This window comes from Lottia gigantea, assembly GCF_000327385.1.
Source record: "Lottia gigantea unplaced genomic scaffold LOTGIsca_32, whole genome shotgun sequence".
Lineage (NCBI taxonomy): Eukaryota > Metazoa > Mollusca > Gastropoda > Lottiidae > Lottia > Lottia gigantea.
In genome coordinates, this window is record NW_008709073.1 from 1,498,563 (window position 1) to 1,523,308 (window position 24,746).

Here is a 24,746-nt window from a genome sequence, read left to right on the forward strand (position 1 = left end):
CACTGAAAAAAGAAAGGGAACATTTAAAACCCTCTGAGATAATTTGAACCTTGGTCAGTTTACGTGGTTTGTTTCGAAATCCCACTGTGGGAATGAAATCAAGCAAACGATGACATCCTTTGATTTAAGGGTAAGTAAGGACTAGGCAATTACCACCTTCATTCAGCCTCATTAGATCTAAAAAGATTTAGCTGTACCATGGTATCAATTGACAATGTAATCAAGATATGCCAAGTTATAGAAGGATATGTCATGAAGGATTATCCCAGCAATAAAATTGCCATGGTATACAGTGATCATTGCCTTTAGGCCATTGTTAAATCTTGAATACGTAGGTGTGGGTATCATGGGGACCATATACCTCACAGCCCCTAGCAAACCCAATTTTAGACCGAGTGCTAATAACATTAATAGGTTCCATGGGGCTAACCAACTGGCTAATTTGTGTCAGTCTTGTCAGCGATGCGAATGATGAATTCAATATGCCAGGAAGAAGTGTGGCATTTCTCAGAAATGATGGTTCCAATTACCGACATCATCTTCACAAATTCCTAGCGACATTTTCAGAGATTTGAAAATCTGGTTATCTTTTGAAAGCCTATTTACATAAATGTCAGAATAATTATGAACATATTTATTATCCTCGAGAGATTTCAACCAAGGATTCACGTGACGATCGTCTGCTATCTGGTCTTGTATATTAATGAGTCTTCGAATCTTACATGAATAAAATTTGTTCTCTAAAAATACGCTTCCCATCGTGGTGTAAGTTGTGCGTCTAAATTTGAAATGACTTAATTTGGAAGGAGTTTTGAGGTTTATATGTTGGTTAGTAAATCCAAACCCAAGCAAATTATATTGGTATTAAAATAAAATAGCAAATTTTGTGCAAGGTTAATCTAACGGTCGCGACGATGTCTAGTGGCTTCATAAACTCAGAGTTTGCTTAGATTTAACGACGACGTACGATTTAATCAACACAAACCCAGAATTGTTTAGAAATTTAACGTCAATTCTTCAATTTGATATCTTTTCAACGACCCTATTCATCGCCAATAATTTGTTAATCGGGGTAATCAAAAACGAAACCCATAGTTTATATAAGCGGGAAATTTGAAATTGACGTCTGAAAGTTTAAATCTTCTAGTCCATGGTCTGGGTCAAATCTTGTAGTCAGTAGATCTGCGTTCACAATTGACAGTCTGATTTAAATATCAATTTGCACGCATTCACGACGTCAACAAATTAATGGTGGCTTTTAAAACGCAACAGATACGTCCGCTGTATTGACCAGGCAGAAGATTGATTAAAAATCTCTACTTCAAATAACTATTTAGGACGAAACGTTACGTCATTTAAGATATGAACCGTGTAGACATCCAAGAGAAATTCATTGTCAGTCATTGACTTGTGATTAATTAGGTGAAGACATGTCCAGTACAGAGACCCATTGAAGATGTTAGTCCATGTCACTTAAGTTTCAAAATGTACGGTTACTTTTTCATCACCTTGTTCAACATTAGATTAAGTCCAGCAAGGAAGACATTTAGTCTAAACACAGTCCTAATTTCACAAATAATCCGTGTTTCACACCAACTTATAGCACAGATTTAAATCCAATTTTTCGGCACACACTGTTTCCATTCAGTTCCATACACTTGAGTATTTTAGCGTCGGTGAGTAACACAAGCCTGCGGCTGTTAACTTCAAAGAATGGCCTTTTATCCTCAACCACTTCACAATGCAGCCGTTCTGAATAAAGTTTGCAGGTTCTTTGTGCTGGCTATCTAATGTAGTTAAAATCTCAACAATATATCGAGATACCTTACTTTGTTTATCGTCACAAAAAGGAATAAAGTTTTTGGTGTACCAAATAATTAAAATCCCAGCCAGCGGTCAAAGTTCACTGCACTAAATATTTTTCTCAAGTGGGGTGTAAAATATTAAAGCTTTATTTTCTATGAAGCATTAAAACCTATTTCAATGAGTTGTGTAGAAAACAACATTTTAATTGAAAATATAAACCAGGAAAATTTATGTAAAAAATAATTAAAACAATTTGAAGCACATAAAATAAACTTAAAAAACTATAATTTTTTGCTGACTCGTCAGTTTTATTTGGTTTGATAAAACATTATTGTAAAATAGTAATATTATATTTTGACATCTCAATTATGTTATTGTTGATTATTCTATGCAAATTCTGATAATCGCATGATGATTGGTTGACCTCATTATGATTCTTCATATCGCATAATGGTTGGCTAATAATTTAAACATATGACGTCATAGACACGCCGCTTGTGTTCTAAAAAATAGGCTGGTAAAAATCTTAAGAGTCAAATCGTTCCATTTTAAAATCAAATATTATTTTAAAATACAAACAATCAAAACTATATCCTTACCGAAATCAATCAACATTTTAGTGTCTAGTCTTGATAAAGGTATCTCTGAATCACTCGATTAATTCTTTCAAAATTCTCATTAACACATTCCAAATTTTCAAAAATGCGATTGAAATCCTTAAAAACAGGATTGACTTTTTATTCTCTTGTATATATATCTTAATTTATGTAAGCTTGTTAGATCTTTCTTACCGTGTCTACTGATTTGAAATGGCTTCACTCCGTTTTATATTAAAGATATCCTTAAGACAATCCACACTAGAGAATGGTTGACATTGTCGAGGTATCAGATTCTTATTACTATCACAACTCGAAATGGCCGCCCTTCATCGATTTGAGCCCATTCTAGTCATTTGATTGGCTGCTTGTCAAATCCACTGAAATTTCATTGGCTAGAGGATTACCTGCTTATTACACATGCGTCACCGGATGTTGTGGTTTCACATGGCGAATCCAGTGGCCCGAATTTCTGATTATCCTTCAATCTGCTTATTGTTTCTCATTTAACGCCTATTGTTAGCATGAAAATGATGTAACACCCTTCACTTGAAAGGCTTAAGATTTATATTGTAAGTTTTCCTCATTCAATCAGTCGTTTTTTCTTTGAATAGAGGCGTTTTAAATATACCTCGCACTTCATCCCGCTAAAAATCTCTCCTGTCTTACTCACTTACTGAGGCTCAAATAATTAAATAGGAATGAATCAAAATTGTTATCTTTCTGTCATCTAATGGTGATACCATTCTTTAACTGTTGAAGACATTAGTATAATGCTAAAGTATTTGGAGAACCCTCGGGGAATATTTCTTTTGAGTATGTCTTTGATGTGTATCATATACATTTTGTTGTCAAAATAGTCTTCAACAAAGCTTTGTAGCTTATCTACCATGCCAAGATTATGCCAAGTCGAAAAGGTCTTTTTTTGGTTGTCAAGGTTTTGATTTAAAAGAGATATCTTTTTGAAATAAGATGTCATATTCTAAGAAAGTAGATCATATCAATAAAGTCATTCTCTTGTGCTGTCATATGCCTTGGTTAGTTAAATTTTGTGTTTCATTCCTTGAGGCATTCCTATTTTTAAACATTATGCCATATGATATGGCAAACTACATTTTATGAATATATTTATGAATATTATTCAAATATTTCTAATGTTTTACATAGGCTCTGTCCATCATGATAAATTCATGCTGTGTGATTTTCATTGATGAGGGATAATGGATAAAGATCACTCAGATTTATTTCAATGTTTTTTTAATCATTAGATCTAAATTTATAAAGTAGCACCCTTGGATCTTTAAACAGTTAAGCTGTTAAAGATGAAACTAAGATGTTTGGACAAGAGTTTAACTTTCTGAAGAGATAATTCTAAATTCCAACTGAAAGTGTTATCTTGTATACTTATCATTTAAAAGAAAGATAAGACTTTGTTTTTACTGTAGTTATAACAAAATTGAAATTTCTTACTTTGGGTGTGAAATTCTATTATTCAGTTAAGTTGGTATACAGATTTAGACTTTAGTGGTTTTGTTTTCAGTATTCTATTGGAAAATGGTAGGTCTGCGAGAAATACACATATTTTCTTATAGCTATATTGCAGTAAAGCAAGTTCGGAAACCATATATATCATAAAATATCACATAATCTGACATATTTTAAACTTCTTTCATTTTATGCTATACTTGGTTAAATGGATGTGATAAGTTTGTTTGAAATTTATTTATCTCCATACTTTAAGGATATATTTCATTTTCCAAATTCTTCGTCATATATTGAATAAAGGCAGGATAAAAATGGGATATTATCATCAAATTTTACTAGGATTTAAAGCAACATCCTCTCTGAATATTTTCATGTGCATGAAACTTTAACTAGAACTTCTTCGATTACCAGACCCAATATTCTTTCTCTGCATTCATTGTTCAAGCTTTAGTACAAGTTTTGACATTGTGTAAAAAGATATTTCTACAAATAGTTATCTCTACACAAGAATTGCTCACTTAAATCCATAAAGTTTTAGAATTGGTTATCATTTGGTTTTTTAATTACCATGAGTTCAAATGAATAATTATTGGAAACATGTAGAAATGAAAACATTTTGATTTTAAAAATCAGCTTATAGAACAAACAGCTTGATTTGCAGGAATCTCTCAAAGAATAAAATCTGTAAAGACCCAATGTCATGTAAAAGAGATTTCTCACTCCAAAAACACTTAATCATGTTTCTCATGGGTGATATAAACTAATTCTTAAACAAATTTGACACCTACTGGCATGAAATATTGTTTATGGGATTTTCAAAAGTCCTCTGAGAGTGCAGTAGTTCTTTGACAATGATTCAAAATTGTGACCCATGTGTGTAGTTTCTTTAATTTCTGAGGCATTAAAGGTTCCAAGAGTATTAAAAAGAGTTTATATCTATCTGGAGTATTCTAATTTGCAGGCCTTAATTAGCAGGTTGATTTATTGTGACAGTTGGGAAAGATAACTCAGAAACGATTGACTCACAGACCACAGTTAATTTAGTAATGATAGATTCCTAAATTCTTTTAGCTTTTGCTCTTATGTAGCGCCTGTCATTAGCTATTGGAGACAAGGTAGTTTTATGTATTTTTGTTGGGTAGACTGGTTTAACATGGGTCTAATGATATGACACTGAAACTTTGTTCTTTGAGTTCCTAGATCTTCTTAATTCTTCCAAAATGTTATTATCATGGTAATTCTTTTTGGATGGTAGTGAAATGGTAGGGTTTTACTCTCTACATAGGTGTTGGTTACCATGCCTGGCCATCTTTAACCAATGCCCTAACTCATCTCTCGATAGTTAATTGTCGAACAATCCAGCACCGACTTTCTGAGCTGGCAAGAATCAGATTAATTAAAGACAAGTAGTCTACTTTTGTATCCTTAAAACCAGGTAGGAACAATCTCAACATGAGATTCACAAGTCATGTTAAAGACTGGTCATGAAGATACCCACAGACTACATTATCTAGTATGCTGTCGCTGGTTAAGCTCCCTTTATGTAAAGACTTATTTCATTATTGTTTGAATGTTTATTAACTTGATAATTAAAGAGAAATATAATTATAGACAGTTAAAAGAACAAATTCGGGGTTGATTTCAGTCTTGAAAATAGTCTTCAGAAGTACTAGAAATGTTAGAAAATCGCATAATTCTCTCAAATATATCTCAAACTAGGACATTTATCCACAATTTCTATACATGTCTTTTCTATATATCACAGAGTATCTTAAAATTTAAACTTGGATAATTTTGAACACACATGGATTTGAAGGCTCAGGCGAGCTGTAAATACTATTACTGATTGGCTTAGCTAAAAAATTCCTGAGCCTAAAGTATGATAGGTCAAAAAGAATGGCCTACCTGTCCCTTTAACCTGCAAATTCAGATGGTAAAAAATATGGAAACAACTTCTCCTCTAATATTTCAGATTTAAGACTGCTACAGTAAGTAATTTACAATGCCTGAAGAAGGTTTTCAACAAGTAGATGAGAAACATGTTGCTAATGAAATAGAGTTGATGGTATGGTCACCAAAAATAGATCTTATTGCTTTAGCTAATGTTCTGGGAGAGGTGAGTCAGACCTGTAGCTATGTTTCATGAAAGGGAAAGGAAGTTTTACATCCTACTTTTTTACTTCTGTTTGGGGAGCCGCGGTGGCTCAGTGAGTTAGACATTTGCTCCCTCAGGGTTCAATCCTGGCATAGGTCAAGATAATATCTTCAGAATTTTCAACCCGGTTTCCCCTTGTAAGTGATATAGGTAAGAGGGGCTGACATGGAAAAAGCGTCTAGTCATTCGTATGAGACAATAAACCGAGGCCCCATGTGCTACAGGCATGTTGTAGGGAAAGTAGGACGTAAAACTCCATTCATTGCATGTCATTTTTTTCTACTCCTGTTTGGCCTTATGAATGTATGCTGTGCCATGCTGTGTGGAATGAGGGAAGCAGGGAAAGGAGAGCAACGTTAACAGTTCAACTGTCGAGGGATCTTGTAATAGCTTAATGGGCCTCAATTTACTCTTTCCAATCTGAATAACTGACCGGTTTGAAAACTCACTTCAATTATATCGTGAGATATCATCAGAAAAAAGCTTTATTGAGTGTTGTATATTGGCTTCAGCATAAATCATCATCACAATGTCAAGCTATTACAAACTTAATCTTATACCTTGACTATAATAGCCACTCTTCTTGGAATTCAGTAAATTGATTGGATTGTACGGCAGTGAATACAGCCAATCATAGCCCTCGACAGACAGGCTGTAAACATTATGTCTTTCTGTCGAAAACTTTGATTGGCTGTATTCACTAGCGTACAATCCAATGAAATCACAGCACAAGAAACTTCTGTGATACAAGAATAAAGGCTATTGCAGTCAAGGTATAAGACTAAGTTTGTAATAGCTAGATATTGTGAAGATGGGTATAATGTGCCCCAAATTTCATATCTTCATTTCATATATATTTCAAAAAAATTATGGTTAAGCCTTTTTGAAGCTTTTATAAGAGTCTCATAACAACACATGATTATGAGACAATATTTGTCACTTTGGCACATGATTTTTAATGCCCCTTAATATAACTAATACCATCTGCCTGATTGTGGCCATGGAAATAATTACTTTTAGCCTGTCTTTTGTGTATAGAAAGTTATGATGAAAATTGCAGTTTAGGAAACATTGCTGTGCTAAAATGATAATTATTTTGGCTGAGTGATCAGAACCTCCATCAACAATCTGTCAAAATTTTTTCCTGTCAGATTTGGAGAAGCAGAATTAGTCAAAAACAATAAAATATTGAATAATATTGAAGAAGCTTGGTATTTGCAACTTGTCTAATGAGCAAGAGGCTGTAGACTGATTATTTGGTCAACTGTGCTGTCCAGCTGTGATCATCATGGCTGGAGACATTGCCACCTGGACACTGAAGTCTAGTTTAGACTAGAACATCCTGCCTTTGACTCTAGACTCTGTGGTGAAAGTGTCTGGATAATCAGATGTATGGTTGCCTGAACGAAGGTCGTTTATTTTGACTAGAATTATGTTATTAGTTTGACAGCATGTAGTAGGGAAAGGGTATAATTTTTATAGATTATGAGTGACCAGTCATGCCTAGTGGACATGTGACAATTTTACTTATGGGACAAAATTGGCACAAATCAACCAAAAAGACAACTGATTGAAAAGTTTTCATGTAGAAGAAAGTGAAAAACCATTTAACTTCAGTCAATGAGCAAATGATGTTAAGTCAAAAATGAAACATCTGCAGATTTTGTCTGAAAGCTACAATTTCTGTTTATTCAGCTGAACACTACATTCTTCCCCTAGTCCAGATTTTGTTGTTTTAACTTTGGAGCATTGTTCTGCATCCCAACAGCCATTAGGGAAGGATTATTGCATTTCAATTGTTTCTAGAGCATTGTCTTCAGATTCAAACATCAGATACTGATTTTAAGAAAGATGATGATTCAGATTACCAGAGAATAATTTTCAGATTTCAGATCATATTGTGACAGAATAATCAGATTATCAGGATAATTCAGATTATCAGAGAATAATTCAGATTATCAGAGAATAATTCAGATTATCAGAGAATAATTCAGATTATCAGAGAATAATTTTAGATTCAGATATTGAAGATGATATTTCAGATTATTACTTACTTATAAAGATAATAATAAACTAATTTGGAGTAATTGCAAAATTGATATGAGATTGAAAATTTGAAATCATAGGAAGGGATTTTTATACGCCCACATTATAATGATTTATGAAAAACACGTCAAAATTTGTTTGTGAACACAATACAGAGTACAGTTTTCATCTGATTTAAATTATATTTGGTATGATCATTTATACTGACGAGATCTTATTCAATTGAATTTGACAATTTCTGATCAACAGAATTTGAGTTATTGCCCACGACTTAGTAAAATCTCATCAAAGTTTGTTGGGGATAGAGGTGACAGTTTATGTCAGAATTGTATTAAATAATGTGTCTTTGTTTAAATCAACAATATCTTGCTCAAATTAGATTTTTGGTATGATTTGACACAGATAGGTGACTGCTCTTGATATACTGAAAATGTATGAGGAAAGTGGGCATATCTTGCTAGGCAACCACTTGTTTGGATAGCTACTGTAACCCTCATGAATCTACAAGAGACCAAATGTAAATCATCAAGAAACTAATACAGAAAAATTACTAGATTGTGAAAATAGCTTAAATTTTAGATGTTTATAAGCGTGATTTAATAAGGCTTTTTTCTGCTTGATTCTTTTTTTATAATTTTCTCAATTTTTATTCAAATTGTTTCATATGCAAGAAAGAATTTATGAAGAAGTTATTAGTAAGAATTTGGATTACATTTCATTAATTCTCTAGTGGTAATTGATCAGTACTACATCTCTAAAATAAACATAAGATAATTATTCCGATTTTTGAAAAAAATTTTCTTTTGAAGATATTATCATCCTAAGATTATATTTAGATTTGAAATTTTTTTTGAAAAATATTTAGTGAGTGATTTAGATTTATAAAGATATCAGATTTACCTTTGAAGATATGGGATTAAAGATTAAAAACACAATAGATAAATTAGCATTTTTCATTGATCATGGATATTTTGATTTGGGATTAGATTTAATGATTACAAAACAGACAGCAGATTTCGTTTGAAGATTTACCACATGGGATAAGTAACAATAGAATAATTAGCAATGTAATTTATTTATTGTTTTGAATGTAGATTTAAAGATAATTATTCAAATATTTTCATTCCTGTAGATTATCCTTTGAAGATGTAAAAGATATGTTGATTCTGTAAAAGAATTTTCATGAAATTTGGAAAAGAAAATGATGAGAAATTTAGAAAAACAGTTGGTTTAGCCTATTGAATAATAAGTTTAGTTACCATTCAACAGAAAGCTAGGGAAGATATAGCAATCATATTCTTTGATTAAGATTAATTGTCATCTGGAGTGGTATATTTGGTGAAATCATATTGAACCCAAGTTTAAAAACTCTACTCTACTATCATAATTAGTAATCATAATTAGTAATTATAGTAACTATAGCAGGTATCCCTGATGATACAGATCATGCTCACTCATCCAAGATACTTGATGCCACTCTTTTAAGATTTTGTTGTTTGAATCTTTTTTCAAAATAAGTTTCTTCATTGAGTTTATATACTTTTAAAGGGACAGATTGTGTTTGAGTTTTGAATATATGTAAATATTTTTTGAAAAGTTATAAAACTGCACAAAAATTACATAATTCCTTCAAAAAATATCTCAAACTAGGAATTTCATTTTCTATTTCTTTAAATGTTTTTTTTAATGTATGACAGAAAAGACTAGCTGTCTTTTTAACTTTCAAACGTGGATAATTCAGGGTATTGATTTGAAGTCTCAAATTTCGACCATGAGATGTGATCACTATTACTGATTAGTTAAGCTAAAAAATTCCCATTTCTAAGACGAAGGTATGATTGTACAAACAGATGTTGAACCTTTCCCTTAAAATATATTAATGATTTAAAGTTTTGAAGTACATACATACTAGGTAGTCTAGTGTACTTATTGTAACAACTTCAGGAATTTTATTTCATCCAAAATCTCTTTGAAATTTACTTGATTGGATAGCCAGATTTCATCAAATAATATTTATGTACATTTATATTTATGTTTATCATCTATTTCAAATTTTCAAAGAGTATTCATTTTAAAAGTCATTTTTAATGCTAATTGATGAATTTTTAAAATGTCTCTGAAGAAACTTTTATTTTGAATTCTTCTTGTACTTAAAGGAAACACTCAGCAATGATACAATCCAGAGAATACAAAATCTCTTTCATAACAAGTTTAATTTTCATGCCATGATTCTAATTCTAAATTAAAATTTGGATAAGGACTATATTTGTTCATATGATGACCAATATAATCCTTGTCCAAATAGGAAACTGATCTGGTTTAGTTGATAATTCTTAAGCACAATGCAGGAATCAAATTAAATATTGTTAATTGTCTGTTTGAGTAGATATGTATTTACTATGCTGACATATTGTATCACATGATCGTGTCTTGATACTTGACAATACCTCCTATTCCATAAAAAATAGGGATTTTTATAAGTTGGTGAATGGAATCACAAATTTGTTCAGTGACTTGACTGAAATTGTTGGAAACTATTTGTTAGACAGTGGACGTTATACTCTCCTATCAACTACATTACTAAATTGAAGATGAAATGGTTAATTTTATCCCATTACTCTATATCGATTCATATTGTGACCCTTGTATCACAATACATTTCATATTACATTGTTGATAACAATTAAACAAGTCAAACCCTATGGTGGACAAATGTTCCATTGTTAATGACTGAATTTACCAAAATCTGCCATGGTTATGATTCCAAGGGCTACTTACTGGGTTTTGTTTAAGGGGAGAGTGTGCCAGTTTCTTAAAAAACAAAAAATGTGACTTGATCCTTTCATTAATGAAAATGAAAATGCTAATACTTATATGAATAGAAAGAAGAGGTCTTTTAATGACTTGGAAAAATACCAGTTTGTCTCACATGTCCATGATTAATTCATAATTAACTAAATTAGAAGAGAATTACAGCAGAATTCCAATCAGTGACTGATCAAGAAAAGTCAAAAAGTCTTTTCTTGTTTATCCAGACTGTACATACATGGACATTTATGATTGGTTAAAACTCTTAATTATATGCAATTAGAACATAATGATATGATTAAGAATACATGATAATTCATTAGAAACACCAATTAATCAAATGCATGTAGTTTTCTTAATTTGACACTAACAAAATAAGGAAACCCATCTTTAATGTAATATGAAATAATTGAGAGTGTGGTCAATACTCGTATCTGGTCAAAAGGTTTATAATGACTATGAAAATTTTGAGTAAAGCAATTTGAAAGTAGATAACTTCTGGATATTAACACCTGCCTCTACAGGAAACTTTTATTCTTTCACTTCTAAATCTCTCCAAATCTGAAAAAATGACAAACTTAGACATCAAAAACTATACTAGACCAAAAGAAGCATAAAAAAATGATGGGGAAGAGAAAAGAATGTCAAAAATTACAACAGATTCAATTCAATCATTACGGTACTGCAGAATTATTTTTTGGTCCATTATGAGATTTTAGCAATATTGTGAAGACAAGTTTGGTTTTTAGTAAATGGCAATTGTTAATTGTTAATAAATTTTTTAAAAAGTCTGATTTTCAACCACTATTGATTATGAAATACTTCCTCTTTTATGATTGATATACTTCCTCATATGAAACATTCATTTGCTGCTACCAATTTACTGTTATAGCCAATATATTGTTTTGAATTTCGTCTTTCGTAATAGGGTTTGGATCGTTAGTACTTTTCAACATATTGAACCAGATCAACTCTATATTACGACTATGATATAAATATTTCATACACTGTAAATTTGTCTAGGCTGCCACTTTTAATGAAGAGGTGAAAAGATTTGCACTAATTAACTTATATAGTGTAAAATTTATCGCCTTTCTGACACTTTTATAGATATCTTACATATTTTATCTATCTTTATTCTTACTTTATTAATTATATAATGAGGTGTGACAATATATTTCAATAATTTTATTGGTATGATAAATGATATTAATTGATATTACATTTGTCAGCAAGGCAAGACATGCCCATACTCTAGATGGCACTCATAACAAACCTTTGAAATAGTCCTCTAAAATAATGGTATTTTTTGGTACATTTTTTTTGACTAAAATGATTCTGCTCACAACAAACATTACCATAATTGGGTTTATTGTTAATTCTCAACTGATTTTGACAAAATTTGGTAATATTGTTCAGTATCACGTCAAAAAAGTTCAAAAGAAGTGTATGACTGAAGGTTGAATATTTCATACTGGTGATTGTTACTGTACTGCTAAATATTTTTATTTAAAATCAAAGCTGCCAGTGGGCATATGTTACTTTGCCTGGCAAGCTATATTAAAGTTATACAAAGTGCCTAGTCACAAACATGGCTTTTTTGCTTTATTAGGACAAAAATAGTATTCTTTGTTTTGGAATACCTCATCTGGAATTGATCCTAACTGATCATTAATTACAAATCTTAAAAAAGCTAAAACTATATTTCAGGTAAATTTGCATCGTCTGTCATGGCAGAAAGTTTGGACTCTTCAACCTTCAGTTGAAGAAGATAAAGTTGGTGGGTTAGCTTGGAGACCAGATGGCAAAGGTACTGGTACAAATAAATGTTCATTTTCTGTATAATATTTTTTATCCACTGATATTAGAAAGAAGTTATCATATTTCAATTTGTAACTTTTTAAAAAATACTTATAATTTGATAATTGATTGGCTATTATTGTAAGTTATTAGATTTGACTATTGTATTTGAATATCTTGAAAACATGAATATCCTAAAAACTGACCCCAAATTACAGATTAGTGCAAGTGCTGATATTATCTAACTTCCAAGTATACATAGGTGGTTGCCTAGAGAGGTGGATGCTTGCTTGCTAATATGAGTGTCTTGAATATAATTTAGACACATGTTGAAATATAGGTTAACAAATCTGGCCCTACCTTTTTCTTGGATGTGATATACTGATATGATATAGGCACGTTTTGGGCCAGACAGAAGATTTCACTTTTATGGGAGTTGCTCCAATCAATTTTTGGAGAGAATTTTCTTTAATGACAAAAGCCAAAGTTGGCGTTACTTTTGGTATTTATATTTACAAAGCTGAACTGAAGCATTCAGGGGCATTGTAGAACAATCTGGTATGCCCGATTTATCAGGCTAGAGACAGTGCTATCAAAATTTGTTACATAGTTTCAAGATTTGAATGGGATCTATGCCTCAAGATTTCCACATAAATGTTCCTGACATTTGAATTTGAAAAAGAGAAACTGTCATAGGAATATTTTTGTGCTACAAATCTACCATTCCTCTTAAAATCCTGGCAGAAAAGGAATATATAAAGAGACCATTTCCCTATATTTCAGTTTTAGCAGTGGGTTACTATAGTGGTAAAATACAACTAACAAATACAGAGAATGCCTCTGTACTTCACTCAGCAGAGGTGGGAGGTAAAATAACCTCATTGAGTTGGATCAATCAAGAATTTAGTGAAGAATCACCTTGGTCAGCTGAACCTTATCCTGAAGATAATTCTTCTGATATCTTACCTAAATTACCTTCATTAGATAAGAGGTATGTAAAATAATGAGTCGTTTTAGTATATTATTATATCTATATGAACATACATGTTTATTGTTGACATCCAAGGAGCCGCAGTGGCTCAGTGAGTTAGACGCTTGCTTGCTGACCTGACGGTTCAACTTTCAATCCAGGCATAGGTTACCTGAGGATTTTTTCAACCAGTTTTTCTCCCGTCAGTGATACTGGTAAGAGGGGCTGACATAAAAAAAGTGTCTAGTCGTTCGGATGGGACAATAAACCAAAGCCTGCTTATTTTTTAAAAGTCCAGCCATCATTTCACGTACCATTGTAAATGCTTTAGAATCTGCAGATTTTTAACCAATTATCATTAACCTAAAATGAAAACAAAATTTCAATTTTAGCATTTTCAGAATGTTTACCCTCAAGATATAAACTAGGTATATGATGAAAAATCAATTTTAAATTAGTACCCATGTGATACTGAATAGCAAAGACACTACAGTTTTCAATATAGTTTCATGACCACCTGAAAGTTTCTTTTCAGTGGGCATATTTAAAGCTGATCCACTATCTTTATTTACATTTAGTTTGTTTGGAAAACAAGTTTGGTTTTAAAATGACTGACATGGAAACTTGAAGCAGCTTTAATGACTATTTGCAAGTAACAATGAAATAAAAATTGAAATGGCTTTTGACTAAGTTTTAGGCAAATGAATTCTTCTTAATAATTTTAAGAATGGTTCATGAAAAATATATGATGTAATGTCACATACTGTTTAAAAAAAAAAAAAGAAGAAGTTTTCTGCGGGTTACACCACCATTTGACCAAATACTTAAGAACATTCCATTCATCTTCACAATGTCAAGCTATTACCAACTTCTTACTTATATAAGTAATAGCTGACATTGTGAAGATGATGTACATTGTATTCAGTTCAATTTTATCACAATAGCCCCAAGAGTTGTAAAGTTGCTACCAATCAAAAACATTGATGTAAGTGGACAGATTGTATCAGTTATTGTATCCCAGAATACCTCACAAGTTTGATAGGTTAAAATTTTGATTACCAAAAACAACAAGAATCTCAAATGGAGCAAACACACAAAAAACACCACAAACTTTCAAAATCTGAATAACAACAAATGTTTAACTTCTATATATTATTATGGATATAGAAATGGGGTTCGTATAATGGTGTCTTTTAGTCTGTTTGTCTGGCTGCCCACAATTGCTCGTAAATACTCTAGAGGGGACAATTATTGATGGATTTGGACAAAACTTGGTATGAGTGTTTGTAATCACCCAAAAAAAAAAAAATCAAAAAATATTTAGTATGAGTTATTGCCCTTGTTCTTGAAAACACAGCAAATTTTTAGCTCGTTAACACTTTAAAAAACATGATTCTTGATGCAAAAGTTCATAAGTATATGACTGAAGGTTGAATATTTCATACTGGTGATTGTTACTGTACTGCCAAATATTTCTATTTAAAATCAAAGCTGCCAGTGGGTGTATATTACCTTGCCTGGCAGCTATCTTCAGTTCTGATTATTTATCAGTTATTTTGAAGGCAGATTATACAAAAGTGAGCTAAAATGTGAGCTTAAAGAGCTATTATTAAGCTTCATTTTCTTGTTCTCTGTCAAGGAATTCTTGGTGTTGAATTACAGGACATTTCAAATCTTCAAAGAAAACCTTTAATTAGGAAACTAGTTGGCTATTTAGGAGTTACTGTCATTTTTGTAAGGTAGACTAAAGATGGTGACTAAAACTCTTAATGACATGCTGGGGACCGGTAATCTCATTTCCTCAAATTACAGAACCCTTTCATTCACTTAATCATTAGCTAATTTCAGCTCACTGGAAATATGAGACACAAAGCAAGGGGATTATTTGAAATTTGAGATTTGAAGAGTAGAAAGGATTTGGCACTCGAATTTGATGTGAGGATTTCAAAGAGTAAATTTGATTAAGGTGATTACCCAAAGATGATCAAACCCAAATTTGAAATGATGTGAAGTTTTTGGAAGGAAGGTTGGCTCAGTCAATAGATTCACACTGAAGTATCTGTTAATGGAGGGAAATTAAATGCATCAAGAAGCGTCAGCTTTATGTACTCGAGGAGGTCCAATCTTTAGAGTAAACTCAAGTTTAGTGTCAAAGAGCTTTTCTCCAGCAAATTTGATTCAGTCCCTTTTAGTGGTGAAAATAACACCTTTGTCTAAAGATATTTGAAAAACTAGTGAGTGTCCACCCCTAGTGTTGACAACTTGAAGTTAAAAAAGTTGACCATTGTCCAGAGTTAGGTAATATTTTATCACTAGAAATAAGACAGTAAACTCTTGGGGTCAATCATCAGCCATACTGTTTCTGATAGATTTTATTGTTAACCCTTGTTCCCTCAGGCTCAAATTTAACTCTTTACACGCTGAATGTCCTTTAATGTTCTTTTAAGATAGTTAGCAAGTATTCAAAGTAATTGATGTTACCTTTGGGCTACTGAAATTGTTTAATCTTTTGATCTGGTAATATTTATGATGGGTAGAGGAATGATAAGCTAAAAAATAATGTCCCTCACCTTTTAGTTCATAAATTAATTTAGCCTGGCCTGTCATCATGGTGTCAATCATGCTCATGTGCTGAGGTAATGAAGCTCGACACATTATATGCCCCCAAAACATTTTTATTCTTGTTCTATTCTATCTGTATGAATTTTAGATGTTCTATGACTTTGAAGTTGTGCACAATTTGAAGGCAAGCATCTGAGCATATATGATTAATGATGATGTGTAATGGAAACCTGATCACATAAAAAACATGAAATGTTCTCTTATTTTAAGTTGGTTTTCATGGGTCAACTAATAACTTGTCATCGAATAACAGTTTGTGATTCAATATGACTCCTTTTGTACAGGGTTGGCAAGTTTTGTCCAGAGAGGTTTTAACCAGCCAGTTTTGACCGGTTAAAACCGTCCTGTCCAAAACCCCTTGATTGGACAAAAGTGCTCAAAAGCTGATCCTGATGCCAATTCTTACTCAGTTGGGTCTGCAACAATTCAACACAGACTTTAGACTTGACAGATAACTAATATATATAGGTGCTATGTAAGATTCCTACTGTTCATTTTGGTTGCTGGTAGATTCAGAGGAGTGAGAAAATGTTATGATACAATGGGTGTAATTTTAAGAATTCAATTACCATGATTAAGACAAAACATATCAAGATTGTTAAACTGTGAAAAAAATTGAACTCTTAGTTTTGATCATTTTTTTCCGCTTTGTATGGATTTAACCGGTTAAAATCCTGGTTTTTAACCAGTTTTGTCCACTGCCCGTTCAAAACCTAGTTTTGTCCATTCAACCGTGCTTTTGTAATCCAATATTTCCAATGATTAAAATTGATCACAATGATCTGCTAATGAAAGGTTACTAGCATTACATTTTAAATTGCTTTTTTAATTTTTAAGAAATGCGAATCAAACTTTAATTTGAGTAGTCAAAACAAATTTGGTCTGATAATCAAGATTTTCAATCTAAATAAAAACCTACTAGTCAAGTCTAACTAGACCTTTTGAAAATAAATATTATAACAGTATTCTGTTGAGTTTAAAATTGGTCTCTGATAGATATTTCTGATGGTTTTTTTTGGCACATTTATTCCACAGCTAAGGAGGTCTTGAAGGAATACTACATCTTGAAATGAGTATATATTCATCATGTGGATTTACGTGACGTCAAAACCATACAACAGAATCTCTTTATAATCCAATAAATCTATAAAACTAAGTAATAATACATAAAACTAAGTAATTATCTATAAAACTAAGTAATTATCTATAATACTAAGTAATTATCTATAATACTAAGTAATTATCTATAAAACTACAGATAATTATTTAAACACGGTTCGCACAGGTCATGGAAAACCTGGAATATCAGGGAAATTTAAAAACGGTTTTTCAGACATGGAATATCAGGGAAAATCATCGTCCTGTTATTTTGTTCAATATGTTTGTTTTAAATTTAAAAATGATAGTTAATCAGTGCATATATACAGGTGGGACTTGTGCATTGTGAAATGAACAAGCCTGGTTAAATGTGTGTAAAGATGACCATCAGTTTGTAAGACAATCACTGCAAAAGATATATAAAATTGGTCATGGAAAATGATTGAAATTTGTCTGGAAAGTCAGAGAAAATTTGCTCAGATGACTTGTATGAACCCTGTTTAAAAAATCTTGATATTTTATAAGCGTTTTTTATAATTACTTAGTTTTATGGATTCATGGAGTGTACAGGGAAAGTTTGAGACTTGTGTACATTCTAAAAGATAGAATTCCCGTAGGAAATATCACAGATATTTTAACCAGTGAGCTGAATTTTTAATTTTTTTAACACAACTTTAACCCTAGGTCAGTGCCTTCTGTTGAATAGTGACTAGCTGCTTGTTGATAGTAACTTATTTCTTTTCAACCACCCTAATCTCAAACATTGTTTATAAAACTAAGTATTTGAGAGAAATAGCAGTACAGAAGCTATTTTTCAAATTTCAAATCCACATAAAAATACTTTAAATCTATTAACAGCAGTTGCTTGGTTACCAAACTAGTTAATTTGAGAGGTATTAAGGGTTAACTTTGGTCTTTAAACAACAATGAATAGAATAGAAATTATCTATAATAGGACCTAATGCATAATTGATTACTTGAAACATATCATAAGACATTTATATCCTATTAGTCAAGTATCTCAACAATACCAATGACCTTTACAAATTACAAGGTCATAAAATCATGTATAGAAATTGAAACCTTGTAGCATTGGTAATGAATAATTTAGATGAAATAAACATATTTTTACCTGCTCATATAACTTAATTGCTTTGAATTACCCAGTTAATAGGGGCAATGAATAATCAATGAGAGTTAAATACATTCATATTGCCATGGTCATTCAGTTTAGAACAGTTAGTGTTAGGGGGTTAGTGTTAGGGGGTTCGTGTTAAGGGGTTAGTGTTAAGGTGAAATGAGAATGTAACTCATAGAAAGCATGGGCCTAGGTCCGAAGCAAGGACTCAATAGTTTTATGAAACTTCATACTGGTGAAGAATTTTAGCACTTTGCAAATATTAGAAACAGAAGTTTTCTTGTCTTTCAAGTGAATTTGTTGAATATATTTAATCCAAAATTGAAGATCATGTTGGTAATAGGCAATATTCACAGATCAATTACTGTTGACTTTGTTGTATGAAATTTGTGTACAGATATCCTAAAATGGGAGAAAGCGTGAAATGAACAGAATTAAAGGTATACCACCTCTAAGGATGATCAACAAATTTAAATGTTCGAACATGGCCAAAAATTAAACCCTCTTTAATCCAATAAATCATTAAAACTAAGTTATAATCCATTAAACTTAATAATTTTGAAACAAGCTTAGAAGCATTTTTCATTAATTATTTAGCTTTAAAGATGGGTTCCCTTATTTATGAAAATGAAAATGCTATTAATTATATGAACAGAAAGTGTTGTAATGACTTGGAAAAATATCAGTTGGTCTCACATGTCCATAATTAATTCATAATTAGTTAAATTAGAAGAGAATTACGAGCAGAATTCCAATGAGTGACCGATCTAGAAAAGTCAAAAAGTCTTTTTTTGTTTATCCAGACAGCAGATACATGGACATTTATGATTGGTTAAAACTCTTAATTATATGCAATAAAAATATAATGATATGATTAAGAATACATAATAATTAATTAGAAACACATATTAATCAAATAGTTTTCTTAATTTGGCACTAAAAAATAAGGAAACCCATCTTTAAGGATCCATCGTCTTATATAGAGATTATATTCTTTAGTCCAACTGATGAATATTATATTATTTATATATTAGAATTTATTATGGATATTTGAGACAAACTGGTATTTTTCCAAGTCATTACAATACCTCTTCTTTCTATTCATATAAGTATTAGCATTTTCATGTTCATAAATTAAAATAAGGGAACCCATCTTTAAGCTTTTTTATTTCATACACTTACATGTTCCACCATGACAGATTTTGCAAAGAAATTAAGTCTCATAAACAACGACTTTAACTATAAATGACATAATATACAGTTTACTATTTAAATAGCTACTGTTTCCAATGCTTTATCCAAATTCTGAGTCTTTTGTTGAAATGTTTGCCCAGCTGTAATAGTCATAAAATGATTTGTAAAAATCTGAAAGTTTATGAGTGTATTAGGAAGGATGACAGGTATATGATGACCCTCATTAAATTGTGGCCTTGTATAGGGCTGTGAGGCCAGCATTTTAATTTTCTGGTTTGGGAGATTTTACTCCTCAAAGTCAGTGAGGTGGAAAAGAGAAATTCCTTATATTTGAGCAGTGTATTAAAAATTTAAAAATGTTATTTATATAGGTTTCCCATTCATTTCACCAATCGTACCTTAGTCTCAGAAACAGGATTTTTTTTAGCTAAGTTAATCAGTAATAGAGTTCACAGCGCACTGTCTTCAGTTCATGTGTGTACAATATTTTTCGCTTTTGAAAGTTTAAAAGACGATTTTTTACATATTTTCAAGACCCAAATCAAAGCTTGAAAATGGCACATCAGTCTCCTTTAATTCAGAGTTATTCTGAGTTTCAAAAAGAAATATTTAGTTTTCAATGAATGCAACTGAAACACAAATTGGTGCACAAAACATACAAACAGTTTATACAATCTTCTTTTTATTGGGTTTTTCAGAAAAGTAGGGACACTGGGATCTGTAAACCATGAAGTAAATAAAGTTGGGCCTAAAGGAGGGAAGATAATGTTCAGCTGTATTGAAGCCTATCTTCTGTTTGCTGAAAGTATAGAATGAAGTTTATGATGCGATTTATGGGTATTGTCAGCTTTGTGACAAATATGATACATTTTGCAGATGTTTCTAAGACAGTACCCTCACTAAACTTTTAACATCTTTTCACTATAGTTTTGATTTATGTATGGATACATGTGAAGTCATTTTAGACAATATTTTGATTTATTAGTCTGTAGGTCATTTGACCGTATCACACTTCCTCAAACTGACCATAAATCTATGAATAAAAGAAAATGAATTCCTATTTAAAAGGTTGCCAATTGAATTTGAATAGGATTTTAATTGATTTATGTGATGTGACCACCATTTTGAACTAATCCCACACAAAGATATTTTTAAATGTCTATGAATTGTTAAAAGTAATGGACACAAATACAACACATTTATTGTTATAGGGTAATTTCTATAAAAAATAATTTGATGAATATTTAAAGATATACTACCTCTTAGGATGACCCAAAAACTTTTTGAATTTTTTAACCTTGGCCAAAATGAGTATTTGTTCATCAGTGGACTTACCTGGTGTCAAAACTATAGAACAGAATCCCTCTATAATCTAATATATCCATAAAACTAAGTAATAATTCATTAAACTAAGTCATTTTGAAACATGCTTGATTCATTGATTATTTAGTTTAATGGATACATCGTCGTTATATAGAGGTTCTATTCTTTAGTCATGGTACCTGATAATTCAAACAATGATGAATATATAGTCATATTGACCAAGTTCGAGACTTTAGATTTTATGTCCATTCTAAGAGGTGGTGTTACTTTAAAGAAAAACAATATAAATCAGAATATTCTTAAAGAAGACAATACATTTTGCATGTGAAACAGATTGTACAGACATTTTCTCAATCAATTTGAACCAAAATTATCTGACTGATTATTTGAATGGTGCAAATCAATACAATCAGGGTCCCTGATAGTCAATCAGTATACTCCATTCCATCCCAGATACATAGATAGATGCATTAAGTTTTCATATTCTAAACAATGCATAGAAAGCCAAGATACTGCATAGTTTTAGATTCTTTCATCAGATATATATCAGTAATATTGATGATATTTGATTGTTGATTGGTGAAATCAGACATCTTATATATTTATAATACTTCACCTGTATCATTGCATGTATATATTATTTCATCTACTCATTTACTGGATGAGATTATATCGTTCTATTGGTTATTTCAGCTATGGTGCAATTTCTAAAGGAAATCAGTAAGTAGACATTATTGTTCAACTACTGTAGAATCTTTTTTAAGATATACACAAAAAATTATACACAAGTCAAAATACATGAATTGCTTAGTTATCTTGAAAAATTTTGGGACATTTTAAAGGAATTGTAAAAACACTGCAAAATATGGGTTGGGTGTGTCACATAATGCCCTTGCGATAAGGTACATCATCAAACACTAATTTATAGTGTATTGCTGAAACCACAGACTGAAAACTGTAATATTTCAAATTGAAGCTATCAGTGTTCTCCAATACTCATAAAAAATGAGAAAACCTCTTCACAATCCCTCTTAGATGATTTTCTGGACCTTGATGCTAAAGAGATTGTATCTTATCCAGACCTTGTAGCGATTGTTTTTCAAATAGTTCATGCTAAGTCACATTTTCAATCAATTGCCTTTGATAGGCTGTGAGGGAGATATTTTGCCAATGAGTCCAAAATGACCAGCAACATTAAAAGCATCTGATATCTGAAAGGATGTCAACTTATATGAGTTGTTGTGTTTGTTAAATGATACTTCACTAAGATTTTCAAATCCAAACATTAATAGATAGTAGCTAATGGATTTGAAGAGTCGAAATCCTATTATAGATCTCACATGTCATCTTAAAGAGGTGCCATTAACTTGATTTGGTATTGATAAATAAATAAGGTATTGAGAGATGGGTGAGACTTGGCTGAGTGTCCTTCACATCCCAGGATATAACACCTTACAGTGAGGTTGATAACACTCTAGTAACACCTTATAAAACATGGGGTGTATCAAGTAGACTGTATTCTCACCAGGATGCTGTCACCTTTCCTATCTATATCTTCTATATTAGTTTATATGTACTTATCTATCTGTCCAATTACTCTTTCCTTTGCTTCTTTTTTAAAGGAAGAGATTTTCTAAAGTTTTTATGTGTATCTGGGACACTGATGGTATTGATTTGCATCGTTCCAATTTTCAGTCAGAAGTCTGTGGTTGTTACAATTCCTCTAAAACTAAAAGTTTTATAACATCACAATCGCAAAAGCTGCGAATTTTTATACGCCCACATCTCTCAGCAACCAAGGTCAACCAACTGAAAATTGGAATGTGCAAATCTATGCTATCATTGTCCCAATACACATAAATAGTTAAGAAAATCCCTTTACAATCCCTTTATTTATGAGAACTAAAGGATGCCCCTATGAGTTGAACACTTGGAATAGTAGTACCTTCTCATTCTCAGCCTTCTTAGCCTCAAACTTCCTAGCTTAGCCCATCTTCAATCTCCATTTTATTAAACTTTGCCAAATTATTTTTTTCAGTGAAGAAAGTGTTGAAGACAGTAAAAGATTATTGGATCAGAAAGAGTAAGCATGTTCTTTATCATAGTTCTTATTGACATGATAATAAACAGACATAGTTTCTACTAGTATATTATTAATATGTTATTTTGGATTTCGGTTTTCGATTTGTGGTACCGATTGCTAGTACTTTAGTTTTATATTGTTTATACAAAGTTGATTGATTAAAGAAGTCCAGTGATCATTGCGTTTTAGGAAATCCACAACAGAATATTGAAATGCTTGAGGTCCCTTAGTTTGAAACAGATTTTCATAATTATCATGCATGTACATAATTTTAATGAAATTTGAGAAATTGGTAATAATTAAGGCTTTTACTTCATACTCTGGCATTATATTCCTTGTCTTTTCAAATGGTCGTTGTGAGACTCAATGAAAGGTTCATGTTTTATCAATACCATCTGGAGTGGGCGTATCTGGCTGTCACATTGAACCTAGGTAAGCTAGGTTACCTGATGTAAACATCGGTTGGTTGTTTTGTTGGTAGATAACATAAGCATCTAACTTAAGCATTGCTCTGCTTTGGGCAGGTATGTAAATGTATAGTACTGGTTTTTGACCAATGAAATTGGTACTACACGTATACTAATAATTAAATCGATGACCTATATGATGCCTAAAAGGCCAATATTACTGATCTTTTAAAAGGGTTACATCTATGTGTAAATGTACAATAACATCAAAGAGTTCACAGATTCAAATAATGACTGTTTAATTACAGCAAAATAATTCAAGATGGAAAATAAGACAAAAAAATCAGACTAAAGACCGTATTAATGTACAAAAAAATAAACAATCAAAATTAATGACCATGTAAGATCAAAGGATTGTAAACAATGATGATAAAAGAAAGAATGAATGAATTATCTTTGTACTGGATCAAATGAAGACATTGTTTACAGCAAAAGACCAATTACATCATTTAAATCCTTTTTGTAAACTAAAAAACACTGACAAAATTAACCGCCATTCTTTGAACCTTTTCCAAATCCCTTTTTAAAGACAAGAAACAAAATGGTAGCTCAAGTTCCTAATGCTCCACATCAATATTGATATTTGTTCTCTATAGACTTTGAAACAAAGAAGAGATTAGTAGTTGCCAGTTTACAACAATATTTGCTCAATTAATCAACTTGGTAGGAGGCATTTTTGATCTGTTATTTTAATCTAATCTGGATTTGTTTAATCTGTCTTAGACATCAGATTTTAATCTTGATTAGGTTAAATCTATACCCCTTTATTCTTATGTTATTGTAGTAAGGCTGAGAGCCGACGCTGGGCAGACTCTCAAAAGCATTGGCACAGGCATCAGAATTTTTCTTACCTTTAGGAAGATTCAAACCCACAACACCTTATTGCCTAGCAGAGGACAATCCATTTCATACTGAAAGCACCGGTCTAGATCATAGAGCAATAAATAAGTCTATTAATTATGTGAAAATTAGTTTGTCATTAGTATGATTTTAGTTGAAAAGACACACACAAACACATGTACTCTGGCATATATTATACAAGTGATGGGTTCTCCAAAATGGAATTTCTCAATTCCTAAAGAAAAACCTTTTGACTTGAAACTTAAGACTCCAATATACATGTATCTTAGTACTTTTAACACTTGATCAATTCAA

The 24,746-nt window shown here is 31.5% G+C and overlaps 1 protein-coding gene across 1 annotated transcript; it reads left to right on the plus strand.

Moving 5' to 3' along the window:
* Nucleotides 1-5,889: 5,889 nt before the first annotated feature.
* On the plus strand, nucleotides 5,890-23,128 carry LOTGIDRAFT_162086 (hypothetical protein; the record flags this gene model as incomplete). Its single annotated transcript, XM_009058022.1, has 5 exons — nucleotides 5,890-6,003; nucleotides 12,607-12,706; nucleotides 13,480-13,687; nucleotides 21,735-21,761; nucleotides 23,080-23,128. The coding sequence occupies 5 exons, from the start codon at nucleotides 5,890-5,892 to the stop codon at nucleotides 23,126-23,128; spliced, it is 498 nt and encodes a 165-aa protein (XP_009056270.1).
* Between the last annotated feature and the right edge of the window lie 1,618 nt (nucleotides 23,129-24,746).